Raw genomic sequence first — 16,806 nt, 5'->3', positions numbered from 1 at the left:
ATATTTGAAATTATATGTTTTGAATTGGTTTGGGAGGCTCGTATTAGAAAACCGTAGTTAACGGCGGTTATGACGTTAACCTAGATGCATCTGGCTCAGACCTCAGCTAGCAGGGGCGTTGCTAGCCTAACGTGTAGGCCACACGTTGGATCTGTTATTCCGTACGGACACACTAGAGGAAAGGGCTACCCATAGAGGTGGAGCCGCCTAAGTGTGGACTTTTGATTTGATTTGATTTCTGTATGAGAACTCCCTTATTGATTCACTTATTATTATGAATTATTATTTTCTAATTAAAATTATTTTTGATATAATGTTTATATATGGTCTCATGTCGATTATAGATGTATTGTCTGGTCACTGGGTTGCAAAACTCATTCCGTTTTTCTAAAAAATAATTTTCAGGAACAAATACTTGAATGTGTGAGCATTCTATTCAAGAGTAATGATCTGCAATTGGTGCTTCATTTTTGTTGAGTTCTTTAGACGTCATATGCTCCATATATCACAGGCAGGATCCATCCATATCTAATTATTTTACCTTTTATTAAAAATATGAAATTATTCATTTTAGAAACTGTAAATTTCTTTAAAATATTTGTAACTTTCTTAATTAATTTATATTTGAGTTTGATAGGCTTGCTAGGGAACTGTTTTCCTGAGCGCCGGTCATGGTTCATTTTGGGCCGTGACAATTTTTCTATCAGAATTTTTCAATGACACAAGAATCATGCATGTATGTACACCACTAGTCAGGTAGTAAACCATTTGAATCAAGTGAGAAAATTATATACTCTCACAATTTTATATAATATTGATTTATCAAAGGATAAATTTAAAGGAGAGATTCCAAATGTTATTGGAGAGGGTCATGCACCCATAATAAACAATAGCATGGGATATTTGATATAATAGACTCGCTGGTTCTATTCCTCAATTCATAGGATATTTGACAGAACTTCAATATAATTTGTACTTCACTTCTCAGATACTTTGTCACAATAGCATACCTTTTATAAACAATACATATGAACTCTTTAATCATTAATGTAAGGTAATTTTAGCCTCATGAAAATTATGAAAAATATTTTCTAATATTATATTTGTTCTTTTTTAGTGTTGTAAACAGAGAAATAGTACTATTACTGAACACAACATTTTAATTCTAGAGAACAACCTAATTGTACTGATTAAATAATTGATTAAGAATCAAAGTATGTAAAGTACTTTCCATCTTCACCAGAGTTTTATCCTCTTATTTCTAACTAAGTATAGATGGTTTAATTTTTGTTTTGAATATAGAAACATTTTCAACTTGCATTGGGAGTTGGGACCAGCTATTACTTGATGATGAATACCAGAGAATTAGTATTTTTTATCAAACTATTTTAGATTGACATTAGTTAAAAAAAGAAGAAGAAAAAAACAATCAGATTGTGTTGGAGATATTCCTAACAGTTTGACAATTGTTCTAACATAATTAACCCCCTAAACAAAAAATCAGTTGCGTGGTCATATACCCATGCATAATATTGATAGTTGTTATAGTCTTCTACATACTTGGAAGGTGCAAGTGAAGAAGTTTTGGAGCAAGAAACTCTCGCACACATATATAGGCTTTGAAAACAGAATTCACTTGCAACATATCTTACAACTATAGAACAAATACTTAAAAGTACAACGTCAAATCAAATAAAACATAAAAAACACAAGAGCACAAGACATAAATTTATTACACATTTACATTACAACAAAAAGCTGAAACAGAGTTGTTCTTGCACGCCGGCGGTTTCCACGGCTCCTCCTTTTGATCCTTTTACCTCCGAAGATGATCACAATCCATTGAGGCTTTCCAATTGAGAAAACACAATATCCTAATCCAATTCCAAGCACCATTCCACATGCATATCCTATTGCCACTGGTTTCCAACCAAATCCGAATTTGTCTTCAGCTTCAGAAGATGGAGATTGTTGCAAAGGGACATTATTGCATTGAATTGACAATGGAAATCCACACAACCCCATGTTTCCCTCATAAGAATCATTTGAAAATGTATCAAACTGTTTTCCTTGAGGTATTGATCCTTCAAGATGGTTGTTTGAAAGATTAAGTACCTCAAGAGAGTTCAGATTGACCAATTCAGCAGGAATATTCCCATCAAGCATATTTGAGGAGAGGTCCAATGATTCAAGGTTTGTCAAATTTCCCAAAGAGGGGGGAATAGGACCAATGAGGTTGTTATATGAAAGGTTGAGGCTTTTGAGTCTATGAAGCTCTCCAATAACATCTGGAATCTCTCCTTCAAATTTGTTTTCTGACAAATCCATAATTGCAAAGCCATTTGGAATTTTCGTAAAAGGAAGACTGACTCTTTTAATTGTTGCAACCATAGAACCCTCATATGCTTCATTTGTATCAATCCAATCTGTATCAATATAAGAGAAAGGGCTTTGCACATCATGAACAATCTTCATGGCTCGAAAATTTTGTATGTATGCTTTTGGTAATGAGCCGCTAAAGTTATTGCATGATATGTCAAAAATAATCAAACTTGCAAATATCTTTTCAGATTTCAAATTTGCAATCTGACCGTACAACTTATTGCCTCGTAAGTCCAGTATTTCCAAATATGATAGATTTTGAAGCCAATTGGGAAATGTGTCCTCAAATTGATTGTTACCGAGATCCAAATCCACAAGTCCTGAGCATTTGGACAAAGATTTCGGCAATAGACCTTCGAAATTGTTGCCATTGAGATTCAGTGTATTAAGATTCGGAAAGGTGTCTGGCAAAGTTCCATGAAGTTTGTTCATTTGTAGATCCAAATCTCCAAAGAATGATCTATTGGCAAGGCACTGTGGAAATGTTCCTGTGAATTTGTTGTGGGACAAGTTGATAATGTAAAGAATGGTTGCATTACAAAAGAAGGAAGAAATGTCATCAGCCATGGAGTTGAAACTAAGATCAAGGTATTCAAGTCGATACCATGGGAAATGGTCCATCAATGTAACATTGTTTTGTGAGAGATTCAAATAACTTAATGAATCCATACCATGTATCCATTCTGGCACTTTTTCCTCAACACTATTGTTGTACAATTTAAGATAATCTAAATTTGGAAATTTTCCTGAGAATTCCAACCAACCAGTAATATTGCTAGAAAGCAACTGCAGTTCCCACAAATTGGAGAAAGTGTGATTAACACTTGTTTCAGATTTTAGCAATAATGAACTACAACCTGAAAGATAAAGATGCTCCAAGTTTTGAAGCTTAGAAAAGAGTTGGAAGTTGACAATGCCGCTCCAGTTATCTGAAGACAAGCACAAAAGAGTAAGGTTGACAAGATGGAAAATGGATTCTGGAAAGTTTCCATGGAGCTCATTGTTGCACAAGTCTAAATGGTCCAAGGAATAAGATGTAATTTCACTTATGTGCCCTCTGAATCTGTTATTGGATAGATCTAAGTATCTCAAAGACTTGAGGGATAAGGCCCACTGAGGGATTGTCCCATTTAATAAGTTGTCTCTTAGGATTAAGTCAGTGAGATTTAAAAATGCTACTTTGTTAGGTAGTGGTCCCTCAATTTCATTATTAGAATAATCCAAGGAAGAGAGTTGAGTTAAGGCAAATAATGAGGATGGCAGCTTCCCTTGGAAATTATTATCATGAAGAGAGAGAGTTTGCAAGTTGGTGAGCCTATCAAACACATTTGGAATTTGACCACTAAGATCATTCATTGAAAGATCGAGGTGAGTGAGACGCTGAAGGTTTAAAAGTGATGACGGGATTGAACTGTTGAGTTGATTTCCCGCCAAATTCAAGGAAGTGAGGTGTGTTAGATTAGAGAATGGTGAAGAGATAGGCCCTTGGATACCACAAAATGAAAGATCCAAGATACTAAGAGAAATGGTACAACTCAACTCGGAAAGATGGACTGACAATTTATTCCCTGTTAGAATGAGGTGTTGAAGATTGGGTAAACAAAGTATGTCATTTGTCAAAGAACCCCTTATTCCAGTATAAACAAGACTGAGAGTAACCAAAGTGGAAGACAAGTTGGCGATCAAAGACAAAGGGTTTGGTGTTGGACCAATTGAAGACATATCTGTTTTATCCAATACAATCTCTCTCAAAGATGTGTTTTGCAGCAATCTCTTCCAAGTAATTTCTTTCCACATCAAATCATCATAAAAAGAAGAGAGATCAAGTGATTGTAATTTGGAAAGGTGTGAGATTTGGGAAGGAATTTCACCTTTGAATTCACAATCAGATAAATTCAAGTGTGTGAGACTCACAAGCTTACTAAACTGAGATGAAAATGGAGAATAATTGAAAGAATTGAAAGCAAGGCTGAGTGTTTGGAGATGAGTAAGATGAAAAAGAGTGCTATTGGGATAGATATTACCTACAAGTGCACCACAACTGAGATCGAGGCCAATCACGTGACCAGACACAGAGTGGCACGTGACACCCATCCATGAGCAGCAATCTGTCCCATTTTTCCACGTACTCATCTTTGGATAAACATGAGGGCACTTATACTCGTACTCGTACTCATACCCATCCTCATACTCGTGCACATACTCATAGTCATAGTCATAATGATATTCAAAAATTGAAGGGTCAAAAATGAAATGGGTCTTAAAGTGAAGCAAGGCAGAGCTGTCTTGGGAATGGCATAGATGCGAAGAGAAACATGCAAAATGGAACATCATAAACATATACACACAACACCACTCTAACAACCAACAACATCAAATACCCCATTGATTTTGATTCAAGCTTTTGCTTATTTTATGTATGTATATATGGCTTACTTGAAAATGATATTGGCATTGGCATGTCACTCATCAATTAGGATCCATCTATTTATGGATTTTTTTAATTGGAATTATAACACCTGCCACCTATACCCAGTCAATGCATGATTTCTATATTAAAATATAGAGGAAAGTGACAATTACATCATGTTGACTTTTGGATTAATTAGTTGTTAAAGAAAAAAAAGTATTAATTAAGTCTTTTAAGATAGTAAATAATAGACATGTATATCTTTTTGTCAATAAGGTAGCGTTTGGTGAAGAGACAGACACGAAAAGACTAAGACTGAGAGACAGAGACTAAGAGATATGGATTGAAATAAATCTCAATATTCTGTTTGGTGCAAAATGGGAGACATGAATTGAAACAAGAATGAAATTCTAATTTAATTTGCAAAAAGGATAAAATTGAAATTAATTAATTGAAATGAAAGTATTTTAGGTATAAAATGTTATTAAAGTTTCAGTCTCTATCTCTAAAAATTTCAGTCCCCTGTGTCCCTACTTTTTGGAAGTACTGAAATACTGAAATTTTAGAGACAGAGACAGAAATTTTAGTACCAGTCTCTGAACTAACAAACACGATACTGAGTCTCAGTCTTTCAGTCTCTGTCTCAGTACCTCAAAACAAACGCTACCTAAATAGTGTAAAACAAAATAAAATTATTCATATATTTCGTTATTTATTGTAATGCATGTTTCATTACTGTCACATGAGCAAAAAAATAATGTAATTTTGGATAATAAAATATTTATTATTTTTAATTTTCATATAATTTTTTATCAACTGCTCTTTATTATTTATCATTAATCCTATCAAAACATACAAGTAAATTTTTACTCCAAAAATTATTACTTACATGAGTATCTCTCATAAATAGACATTTAATAGTACATATAAACATTACTGTTAAATTTTAGTTAATGAATTGATAAAAAGATTTCTCTGTTCACAGTTTAAAAAGGATCAAATTGATGTTTTTTTTTTCTTTAAAAATTAATTATACTCACTGAAATACGCCGTAAAGACGCAAAATATACTACAAATTCTATTAGGCTATAATACTGTACATCAAAACTAGAATAAACAAATCTTCAGTCACCAAAATAAAAACGAATAAACACTTAAATATTTTTGTCATGATTAAATAATTTAAGCTAATTGTCACCAAAAAAAATAATTTAAGCTAATTAACTTTTACACCTCCTCTAAGGACCAAAAGACAAAAGAAAAAAAAAGAAACCCCACCTCCTCTCGAAAGAAAAAAAAAAAAAACAATATTCGAACCACATTCACAATATCCACCATGCATTGGTGTGAAGCTTGACCAAAAAAGCTTGACTTTAGTGCTTTCTTCTTTAAATTTAATTTTTAAGGCATTGATTTATTAATGTAAATATCCATTTTCTCAAAACGATATCATTTTAGTTGTGGAAAAGAATCAATATGTGTAAAAAAAATTAGATAGTTAAAGCCGCTTTGTCAATTATTTTTTGTTAGGAACCATTGGTCTTTCATGACAATGACTAATTGAGTATTCATTAACTTTATTTATATTAGAGGTTTTTAAAATATTCATTAATATAATTCAATTACAATTTGTTTGAAAAAGTAACATAGGATTTGTTATAGAGATGGAAATGAAGTTATGGGTGAAAATTAAAAAAATAATGTGCTTTTAATGCAAATTTTCTTATATAGTAATCATCTACTAATATATTCTATTATGTTAATAAGAAAATTAAATTGGAAATATATATCCTTTTGGATAAAATAGCTTCAAGATCCCTCTCTATTAGGATATTCAAATCCAAACCGATCCAAATTAAACCGCTCATTCAATTCAATTCAAATCGAAACTGATTAAAATCGTACTAATTTAGATTTGATTGAATTTTATTTTTTACAAACTGCTGGATCGGATCGGATTTCGGATCTACTTTTCAAAACCGATTCAATCCAATTCAAACCGCACAATGTGTTATAATATTATTATTTTATTATTATATTTATAATTATACTTATAACATGTTTAATTTATTATACATTTTTATATTATTCATGTATTATTATTATTTAATAAATAGTTTATGTTCAAAATGTTATTTATTATTTATTTTAACTAACCTATAATTTTATTTCTATATTTGTTATCGTTGGTTTTTTAAGATATTGTTGAGACTTGTTATGTCATTGTTAATTATTTAAAATTTGATGTTAAAACTTGTTATATGTATTTAATTTTTTTAATTTACAAAACCGCAAATTCAATCCAATCCAAACCGTTTGAAATTGGATCGGATCGGATCGGACTTTTTTAAAAATATCATCCAATCCAAACCGCACTCCGAACACTCTAATCTCTATTTATATCCAATTTATTTTTTTTTACATTCGGTATTGTAAATTTATTCTATTTTATTCAAATCTGTTTTATTCTATTTTTTTTCCTTTCTCTCATTCATTATTGTTAATGGTGAAGACGCGCAGAAAACAAGCGCATGCAAAGTCAACAAAGTAGAACCCACTATGTGTAGAAGAAATAACCATTTACTTTGAAGATTTCGTAACGTCTTTGGCGGGAAGCTGTAATATAAAACTCATATGTAGTTTTCGTATAAAATTAATAGCTAAAATTATTAGACGATGAAAAAATGTCCATTAAGTTTGAAGGTTTTGTAACGTGTTGATGGGATTAATTGATTTTATTCTACCCAAATCTTCTCTAGAATTAGACTCACTGCATACAAGTATAATGAAATATAATAGAATTTTATTTAAAATTGTAGGAATAATAAATATTTATTTAATTATAATTGAATGAATGCACTATGTATAGTTTTTTTTTCCTTCTTCACTCGATGTCGTTTAATAAAAAATCATCATATCAACTATTAAATTTAACGATCTATCATCTGGTATATTATATAATTTATGTATTGTTAATTGTTATTGCGCACTTCTTGGGACTGTCAAGTTCTTTTTGCACGTTTGGTTGCATTGTTATTAAATTTGTACCTATTTATGTTTTTGTTCATAGTTTCCTAACCTTATTAATTTCAACTTTTTTTAGTTTTTACTTGATTACAATGTTTAGTGTTTTAAGTTTTAGGAAAATAATTATAAAGACATGAGTGAGTATTTTATATAGCTTAACATAATGACATATTTTATATAGCTGTATTTTAAGTGCTCCTTGTCTCAAACATTTTTAGTATACCTTTTATATATAATACATATTCAACTCTTTAATTAGTAATGTAACGTAATGTTAGCCTCCTGAAAATTCTCAAAAAAATTTTTAAATTTATATTTGTTCCTTTTTAGTATTGTAAAGGGTGAAGTAGTAGCTATTATTGGTCATAATATTTTATAAAAATATGTAAGAGACAATAAATATCAATCTAAAATTATTTTTTTTATATTTATTAGAATAAAACTCTACATTTAAGTCATAATCCTAACCAAGTTCAATAAAGTATTTTAAATTTATGCGTGCACGTTTACTGCCGTCATTTTTTCTTTTTCCAAATTCGCACATGCAGATTTTTCTTCTTCCCTCCTCCTCCTTTTTCCCTAATGCTGCGTCGTCTTATTCTTCTTTTCTTTTTTCGTTATCTTGCTATTTCGTTATCATCATCACCAACATGATGTATTTTTGTTGATGATTGAGTTTTTTTACTACTTGTCCAAATTTGAACTAATTTCGGTTCATTTGTGAATTAACTGATGTTCAATTAATGCTGCTGTTAAGTATTAACCAAAATTTTTATTCCTTAAGAAATTTCGATTCATTTCTTAGTTCAATTTAGGTTCATTTGGTTTCGTCTAGTTTGAATTTGTTGAACTTGTTCATGTGTGATTGCTTAGTTAGTTTTTGTTCAAATCTGAACTAATTTCGGTTCATTTGTAAATTAACTAAGGTTCACTTGATATGCTGTTAAGTATTGACCAAATTTTTTATTCCTTAAGAAATTTGAGTTCATTTCTTAGTTTAATTTATGCTCATTTGGTTTCGTTTCGCTTGAATTTGCTGAACTTGTTCATGTGTGGTTGTTTAGTTAGTTTTTGTTCAAATCTAAACTTAATTCGGTTCATTTATGAATTAACTGAGATTCATTTGATGCTGCTGTTAAGTATTGACCACATTTTTTATTCCTTAAGAAATTTCGGTTCATTTGGTTTCGTTTCACTTGAATTTCTCCTCCTCGTCTTCCACTTTGTCTTCTTCTTCTTCTTTTTCATTTTTTTTTTTATTTTTTCCTTATTTCGTTTTCTTAAAATTCTTCTTGATTTGCTTTTTTGAGAGGAATAAAACCAAGAAGAAGGAATGCGAATAAGAAGGAAGAGGAACACGAAAAAGAAAGAAGAAGAATGCAAAGAAGGAGAATAAGAAACGTGAAGAAATAAAAGAAGAAGAAGGAGGATGAGATAAATTCATATTCTCCTAGGAACGTTTACATAGTTAGAGCGTATATTTATACTCTACTAATAAAATTAATTTTTATTGGATTTAGACCAACTTAGTTTGACTTGATTGCCAAAAAAATTTAAATATATCTCTATGTATTAATTATTTTTAAAATAAATATATAATATTAAATATAATAAATATATAATTTTAAATATTATATATATAAAATTATATATATTAAGTTATATAAGATAATTTTAGATTATTCTTTCTCGAGTTAGAGAGAAACATAATTGTATTGATCAAATAATTGATTAAGAGTCAAAATATGTAAAGTAAGTTTGACCGAGCAGAAACTTTTCTGTCTTTTTTTTTCCTACTTAACAAAATTAAAGTGAGTTAAAAAGTAATGGCCACACAAAGAAAGTAAGTTGTTAAAATGTTGCGTCATGCATGTACGCGTTATCTTTGATAAAGTTACTAGTGGATGGCCTTTACCGTATGATATGGGATATGACACGATATAAGAAACATTGATATATGAATTTTAAAATATTATAAGACACAAAAACATGTATATATATAAAATATATAATATTTTTTAGATATATAAATCGTAATGATATTTTGATATTTTATTGATATTAAAATATAAATTAATTTTTTTAAATATTTTTAATATTTTATTTTAATTATATTAAGTATTTAGAATATTTTTTATTTTAATAAATAATAATATATACTATATCTAAATTTATTTCAAGAATATATGTTAGAAATAAGTTTGAACATGCTGATACGTGATGGTATTTAAGCGTGTCCATAGAAGAATTTTTTATTTTTTATTAAGACACGATTGGACACAGTAGACACGCGTGTCGGTAAGTGTCGTGTCCGAAATGTGTCCGATACGCGAACACGGCAACTCAGCGAAGCGTCTGTGTGCTTCGTAGCCCTTATCTATTTTAAATTTTGTGGTTCTTTTGAGTAATTGATTGCTTGAAAATCAGGTTGTGCTTCACCGTATACCAGAGTTTAATTCTGATGGTCTAATTTTCGTTTTGAGTATAGACAAATTTTCAACTTGATGGTGGATACCACAATTATTAATTGATTAAACAAGAATGTCTTTAACTAATTTGGATTGGTTGGATGATTAGCTCACTCATCCACTTAAACAAATGTCCTAAATTTTACCTTTCTTTTTTTTTTTCCTCGTTTATCTTGTTATTATTTCTGTTCTTATAACAGTTCTTATAATATTTAGCTTCTCTGTTTTGTGGGCTTAATATGTTTAAATAGATCATAGAAGAATTTAGAGCTGAATATGCATGAAAACTAAAAACTATACTATATTAGAAGGTGCAAGTATAGTGAAGCAGAGACATTTCTTTGCAAGTATAATTTACATGCGACATTTCTTACAACTATAGAACAATTACTTACTATAAATATCAAGAAAACCTTCACAAAGTAAAATAAAAGTACAACATGAAATCAAATAAAACATAAAAAACACAACAGCACAAGACACAAACGTGTTACACACTTAGATTACTACCAAAAGCCAAAACAGAGTTGTTCTTGCATGGCGATTTGCATGACTCCTCCTTTTGATCCTTTTACCTCCGAAGATGATCACAAGCCATTGAGGTTTTCCAACTGAGAAACCACAAAATCCCAAGCCAATTCCAAGCACCATTCCAAATGCATATCCTATTGCCACTGGTTTCCAACCAAACCCAAATTTGTCTTCAGCCTCAGAAGATGAATATTGTTGCAAAGAGACATTATTGTTGCATTGAATTGTCAATGGAAGTCCACATAGTCCTATGTTTCCCTTATAGGAATTGTTTGAAAATGTATCAAACTGTTTTCCTCTAGGTAGTGATCCCTCAAGATGGTTGCTGGAAAGATTCAAGACTTCAAGAAAAATTAGATTGGTCAATTCAGCAGGAATGTTTCCAGTAAGCATATTTGAAGAGAGATCTAATGACTCAAGATTTGTCAAATTTCCTATAACATGTGGAATAGGACCAATGAGGCTGTTATGTGAAAGGTTGAGCCCTTTGAGTGCTTGAAGCTCTCCAAAAACATCTGGAATCTCTCCTTCAAAGTTGTTACTTGATAAATCAATATTTGCAAAGGCATTTGGAATTTTTGCCAAAGTGATACTAACTCCTTTAACTGTTGTAGTCATAGAATTATCATATTCTGGTTCAATGTTGCCTTCACCTGAACCTGAATCACTTTGAAGATAATAATACAAACTGCTTTGAATCTTCATGGCTTGAAAATTTTGTATGTATGCTCTTGGTAACGAGCCGCTAAAGTTATTGCTTGATATGTCAAAAATAATCAAACTTGGAAATGTGTTTTCAGATTTCAGTTTGACAATGGGACCATACAACTGATTGCCTTGTAAGACCAATATTTCCAAATTTAATAGATTCTGAAGCCAATTGGGAAATGTATCTTCAAATTTATTATTACCAAGATTCAAATCCATAAGATCTGTGCAATTGGACAAAGATTTTGGCAATAAACCTCTGAACTGGTTGCCATTCAGATTAAGTGTAATAAGATCCTCAAAGGTATCTGGTAAAGTTCCATGAAATTTGTTCATCCAAATTCCTAAGGGATGAGCTATTGGCAAGGCACTGTGGAAATGTTCCTATGAATCTGTTGTGGGACAAGTTGATAACATTTAGAAAAGTTGCATTACAAAAGAAGGAAGAAATGTCATCATCCATCAAGTTGAAGCTAAGATCAAGGTATTCAAACTGATACCATGGGAATTGATGACCTATTGATGTGAACATGTTGTGTGAGAGTTTCAAATGAATTAATGAATGTATATCATGTATCCATTTGGGCACCTTTCCTTCAAGTTTATTATTGGACAATTCAAGATATTTCAACTGTGGAAAATTTCCAGAGAATTTTGAATAACCAATGATATTGTTAGAAAGTAACTGTAGTGCTTGCAAATTGAAAAAAAAGTGTAATTAACACTTGTTTCAGATTCTAGCAATAATAAACTGCAACCTGAAAGGGAAAGATACTCCAAGTTTTGAAGCTTAGAGAAGAGTGGAAAGTGGGTAGTACCACTCCATTTGTTTGAGGACAAGCACAAATGAGAAAGGTTTACAAGATGGAAAATTGATTCTGGAAAGTTTCCTTGGAGCTTATTGTTGCACAAGTCTAAATATTCCAAGGAATAAGATGTGATCTCACCACTTATGGGTCCTATGAACTGATTTTTTGATAAATCCAAAGTTCTCAAAGACTTAAGGGATAAAATTGATGATGGAATTGTCCCATTTAATAAGTTACCTTCAAGGAATAATTCAGTGAGATTTGAAAAGGCTACTTTGTCAGATAATGGCCCTTCAATTTGATTAGAAGAACAATCCAACTGAGAGAGTCGAGTTAAGGTAAACAATGAAGATGGCAACTTCAATTCCCTTGGAAATTGTTATCATGAAGAGAGAGAGTTTGCAAGTTTGTTAGCCTATCAAACACATTTGGAATTTTTCCACTAAGATTATTCCTTGAAAGAACTAAGTAAACAAGATGATGAAGGTTTGAAAGTGATGATGGAATTGAACCATTTAAGAAACTGTCCACCAAAATCAAGGAAGTAAGATATGTTAGATTGAAAAATGATGAAGGAATAGGCCCATGAAAATGACATTCTGAAAGATCCAAGATACTAAGAAGAAAAGTATTACAATTCAACTTTGGAACATGAACCTGAATGTCTTGATTAGCACCAAGATTGAGTTTTTGAAGATTGGGTAAACAGAATATATCACTTGTCAAATACCCACTGATTTTAGTATCAACAAGACTAAGAGTAACCAAAGTGGAAGACAAGTTGGCAATCAAAGACAAAGGACCTGGTGTTGGACCAATTGAAGACATGTCTGTTTCATCCAATACAACCTCTCTCAAAGATGTTGTGTTTTGCAGCAACTTCTTCCAAGTGGTTTCTTTCAAAGATAAAGCAAAATTCCAAGAGAGATCAAGTGATTGTAATTTAGAAAGGTGTGAGATTTGAGAAGGAATATCACCTTTGAAAGCACAATAAGACAAGTTGAGGTGTGTGAGACTCACAAACCCACCAAACTGAGATGGCAATTCAGAACCATAGATATAATTGCAAGCAAGGCTAAGTGTTTGAAGATGAGTAAGGTGGAAAAAAGTGCTGTTAGAATGAATATTACCTACAAGTGCACTGCAACTGAGATCAAGGCCAATCACGTGACTAGACACAGAGTGGCACGTGACTCCCATCCATGAACAACAATCTGTTCCATTGTCCCAGGTCCTCATCTTTGGATAAAGATTGGGACACAAATGCTCATAATATGTATTTTCATAAAAGGTAGTGTTTGTAATGAGTTGAGTCTTGAAGTGAAGTAAAGCAGAACTTTCATAGGGATGACATGAATGTGAAGACAAACATGCAAAATGGAACATCATAAGAACCAACAACATGAAATAACCCATTGATTATTGATTGAAAGTTTTGCTTATTTTATGTATTTATTGATATGTCACTCATCAATCAAGATCCATCTATTTATAGATAATTTTTTTTACTGGAATTAGAAGCACCTATGCCAACCATTAACCATAGATATTCATACCAACCCAATCTATCAATGTCAAGATTTAAGACTAAATCAAATTCTAAGTTTTATTCTAACGAGAGACTTAGATATATTTGGTTCTCAAAAAATTAGAGTATTATTAATTAGGGCTACACAACTATATACATTATTGTTCTATCATAATCTTGAATAATCAAATAATAGTATTTTGATGAGAATAGAACCACCCCTTAATATCAGTAACAGAGAGTGATACAACACTATACATGGTTCAGTATATATACGTACACTTCAATCATGATTAAGTAAAATGTTTTTAGCTTAGGTCATCATATCATAAATTTGTGCTTAACTTCAGTACTTAACCATGCGCCATGCACCATGCACGTACGGGGTGGACAGGTTATTAAAATAAAAAAAAAAAATATAGGTAGACAATGAAAATACTAAACAATGTGAATAATGGATATGTAGGATGTTCAATTTAATAGGTATGCAGAGGATTATATTCATTATTTTTAATTAATTGGTTATTTCTTTTGATTCGATTTACTCATGCACAGTTAACAATGGCTGGATGTTCAATTCACTAAGTGGGTAGATGATTATTCTAATGTTAAGGTTTAAGTGAGCCAATTTTAGAGTACATTGTTCACATTATTTATAAAAATTATTGTCTACCTAGCAAAACTAAAAATTAAATTCGTTAATATAAGTGATTTGATCAATTCTAACTAATGAAATTGAACTGTCAGTAATAGATAACTATTTTTTTTTGTCAATATTGGTCAATTTTTTTTATATTATTTTATTTATTTTAAATTTTAAATTCTAAACCATAAATTCTTAATTCTAAATATCTTAAATTATAAACACTAAATTTTAAAATTGGCTCGTGTTAACTAACTAAAAAATTAATTTTCTATATTTTTGTTTTGAAACTATGTATGTCAACTTCGGGAGTTCTATCATTTTATAACTGAGTAATGTCTCATTTATTTAACCTCAAAAAACTTAATTAATTACTTCACATGAGATATAGATATCATCTTGTATTTAATTATAAAGATTGTCAAATTTATATTCATGAAAAATATGAATTTCTAAGAATTTCTAGCTAAAAGGTGTTCTTTTTCACATTAAATGAAATGAGTCTTGTTATATTTAAGAAAATAATGCTCCTTCATTATTCTAAAATAAAAAATTTAACCATGCTATATATACAAAAAAAAAAAAGATACGAAATTAACTATGATATGGCAATACATATTTCATATTTGATATTTATAATTTTTATTATTTTGCTACATAAAAATTGATTATTTAGTTATATCAGATTTGATTATTTTATTATAATATATAATTATTTTAATACTTGATGATTATTTTGGTAAAAAATGTGTAAAATTATATATATGTGTGTGTGATGGCTTATTTTTTGTGTTGATATATAGAGTATCTTTTAAAAGAGTTTATTGAGTGGGAGAGATTTATATTTTAAAATAGAGAGAGTAGTTAAAAGATAAGAATCCAATACTAGAGACATGAAGGTTAATAATTTTCCATAATAGAAAAAATTTGAGAATATACTCACCCTTTTTTTTCCATCAATAGAAGCTAAAACTAAGGTCAACAATGGAATACACGGAAATTAATGGACATATATAGGAAAAAAGGAAGTCCAAGACAAAAGGAGCACGATCCACGTCCATGTTAAGAATGGAAACTACATTCTACATAGCGTCATGGACGGGTTATAAGTAATAATAATTCCATTTGATTATTTTTGTTTCTTTGGACAGAATTTTTAACCTTTTTTTTTTCTTGGGCTGGAATTTTGATTAGGCATTCCATGAGTCAAATGAGAAAATAGTTGGAGTGAGGGGCTTATAGCCTTATCCACTTTCCTTGTTTTTTCTTTTATTTTTTAGTTTGGTTTTATATATTTGTTACTTAATTTTAATTTTGATGTACTAATAATATAAAATATTTTATATAGTTATGTAATTATATTTATCTTTTTAAATAATTATTTATGCACTTAATAAAAATAATAATTATTTTGAATGATGTGGTGTTATGTGAATTGATGCATATGTGTAAAACTACTTTACACAGGACATTAAAATTAAGTTTTGAGAATGATAATTGTCTTGTTAAAGATATAATTATTTATGTATTTTTTATTAGTTTAAATTTTAAAAAAGGTATGGTATCAAAATTTTTATTGAAAAATTTAAAATTCAATTTTTGTTAGATCTTCAGAAAAAAAAAAGAATTTAGCATAAAATAAATTAAAAGAAAAATTATACAAAAATTCAAATAAATTTAAAAAATTTTTTATTTAAAAAAATATTTGAAATATAATCATTAATGAACAACCTCGTATTAGCTTAAGATTTTATTCCAACTTTCAACAAAGTAATTAGAGGTATTTATGGATCGGATCTGATCTGCATATCCGCATATTTGCGGTGTTTATTCGAATCTGATCCGATCCGCAGACTATCGGATCGGATCAGATCTGATCCGCATACTAATAGGATCGGATTGCGGATTTTGTGTAGAGATCCACATATTCCATCCGCATATCCGCGTATCCGCAAAAAAAATAAATTAGTAAATATTATTTTGATGTTTTATTTCAATTAATAATTATCATATATATTGTATTATTTTAATTTATTATTTAAAAAATAAAAAAAATTTATTGATATTTTTTAATAAAAATAAGCTTTTAAAAATATTTTTATGTTTGGCGGATATATTCGATATCCGATCCGATCCACAAATGTGCAGATTAGATCGGATCCAAGCTAAAAAATTGTAAATATTGAATTCGATCTAATTCGATAATTTTAGTATCGAATTGAAATTTTGGCGATATCCAATCCAATCCAAGTTCACCCCTAAAAGTAATCCCAAGTTGATCAATTTTCGGAGAGCAATCT

General features: G+C 30.1%; 2 protein-coding genes and 1 pseudogene across 3 annotated transcripts; all 3 read right to left on the bottom strand.

The window, feature by feature from the left end:
- Nucleotides 1-1,726: 1,726 nt before the first annotated feature.
- Nucleotides 1,727-4,833, bottom strand: LOC112762488 (receptor-like protein 9DC3). Of its 2 annotated transcripts, XM_072223123.1 has the most exons (2): nucleotides 4,407-4,827; nucleotides 1,727-2,870 (listed from the first exon to the last, which is right to left on the bottom strand). In XM_072223123.1, the coding sequence occupies exons 1-2, from the start codon at nucleotides 4,720-4,722 to the stop codon at nucleotides 1,741-1,743; spliced, it is 1,446 nt and encodes a 481-aa protein (XP_072079224.1). In that variant the 5' UTR covers nucleotides 4,723-4,827; the 3' UTR covers nucleotides 1,727-1,740. The 2 variants fall into 2 exon arrangements, with proteins under 2 accessions (XP_072079224.1, XP_025664123.1); XM_025808338.3 differs by having other exon boundaries at nucleotides 1,727-4,833.
- Nucleotides 4,834-10,607: 5,774 nt separating this feature from the next.
- On the bottom strand, nucleotides 10,608-12,244 carry LOC114925698 (receptor-like protein 54; annotated as a pseudogene).
- Nucleotides 12,245-12,553: 309 nt separating this feature from the next.
- Nucleotides 12,554-13,768, bottom strand: LOC112765748 (receptor-like protein Cf-9). Its single transcript, XM_029294603.2, has one exon. The coding sequence runs from the start codon at nucleotides 13,749-13,751 to the stop codon at nucleotides 12,696-12,698; it is 1,056 nt and encodes a 351-aa protein (XP_029150436.1). The 5' UTR covers nucleotides 13,752-13,768; the 3' UTR covers nucleotides 12,554-12,695.
- Between the last annotated feature and the right edge of the window lie 3,038 nt (nucleotides 13,769-16,806).

The sequence above is a fragment of the Arachis hypogaea genome, chromosome 17 (assembly GCF_003086295.3).
Source record: "Arachis hypogaea cultivar Tifrunner chromosome 17, arahy.Tifrunner.gnm2.J5K5, whole genome shotgun sequence".
Taxonomy (NCBI): domain Eukaryota; kingdom Viridiplantae; phylum Streptophyta; class Magnoliopsida; order Fabales; family Fabaceae; genus Arachis; species Arachis hypogaea.
Note: the sequence above shows the minus strand (reverse complement) of the source record. Positions and strands in the feature narration are given on the sequence as shown.

Bases quoted from the DNA above. Each gene is read 5' to 3' on its own strand.
- LOC112762488 (XM_025808338.3), bottom strand. From the start codon at position 4,722: ATGTTTATGATGTTCCATTTTGCATGTTTCTCTTCGCATCTATGCCAT.
- LOC112765748 (XM_029294603.2), bottom strand. From the start codon at position 13,751: ATGGGTTATTTCATGTTGTTGGTTCTTATGATGTTCCATTTTGCATGT.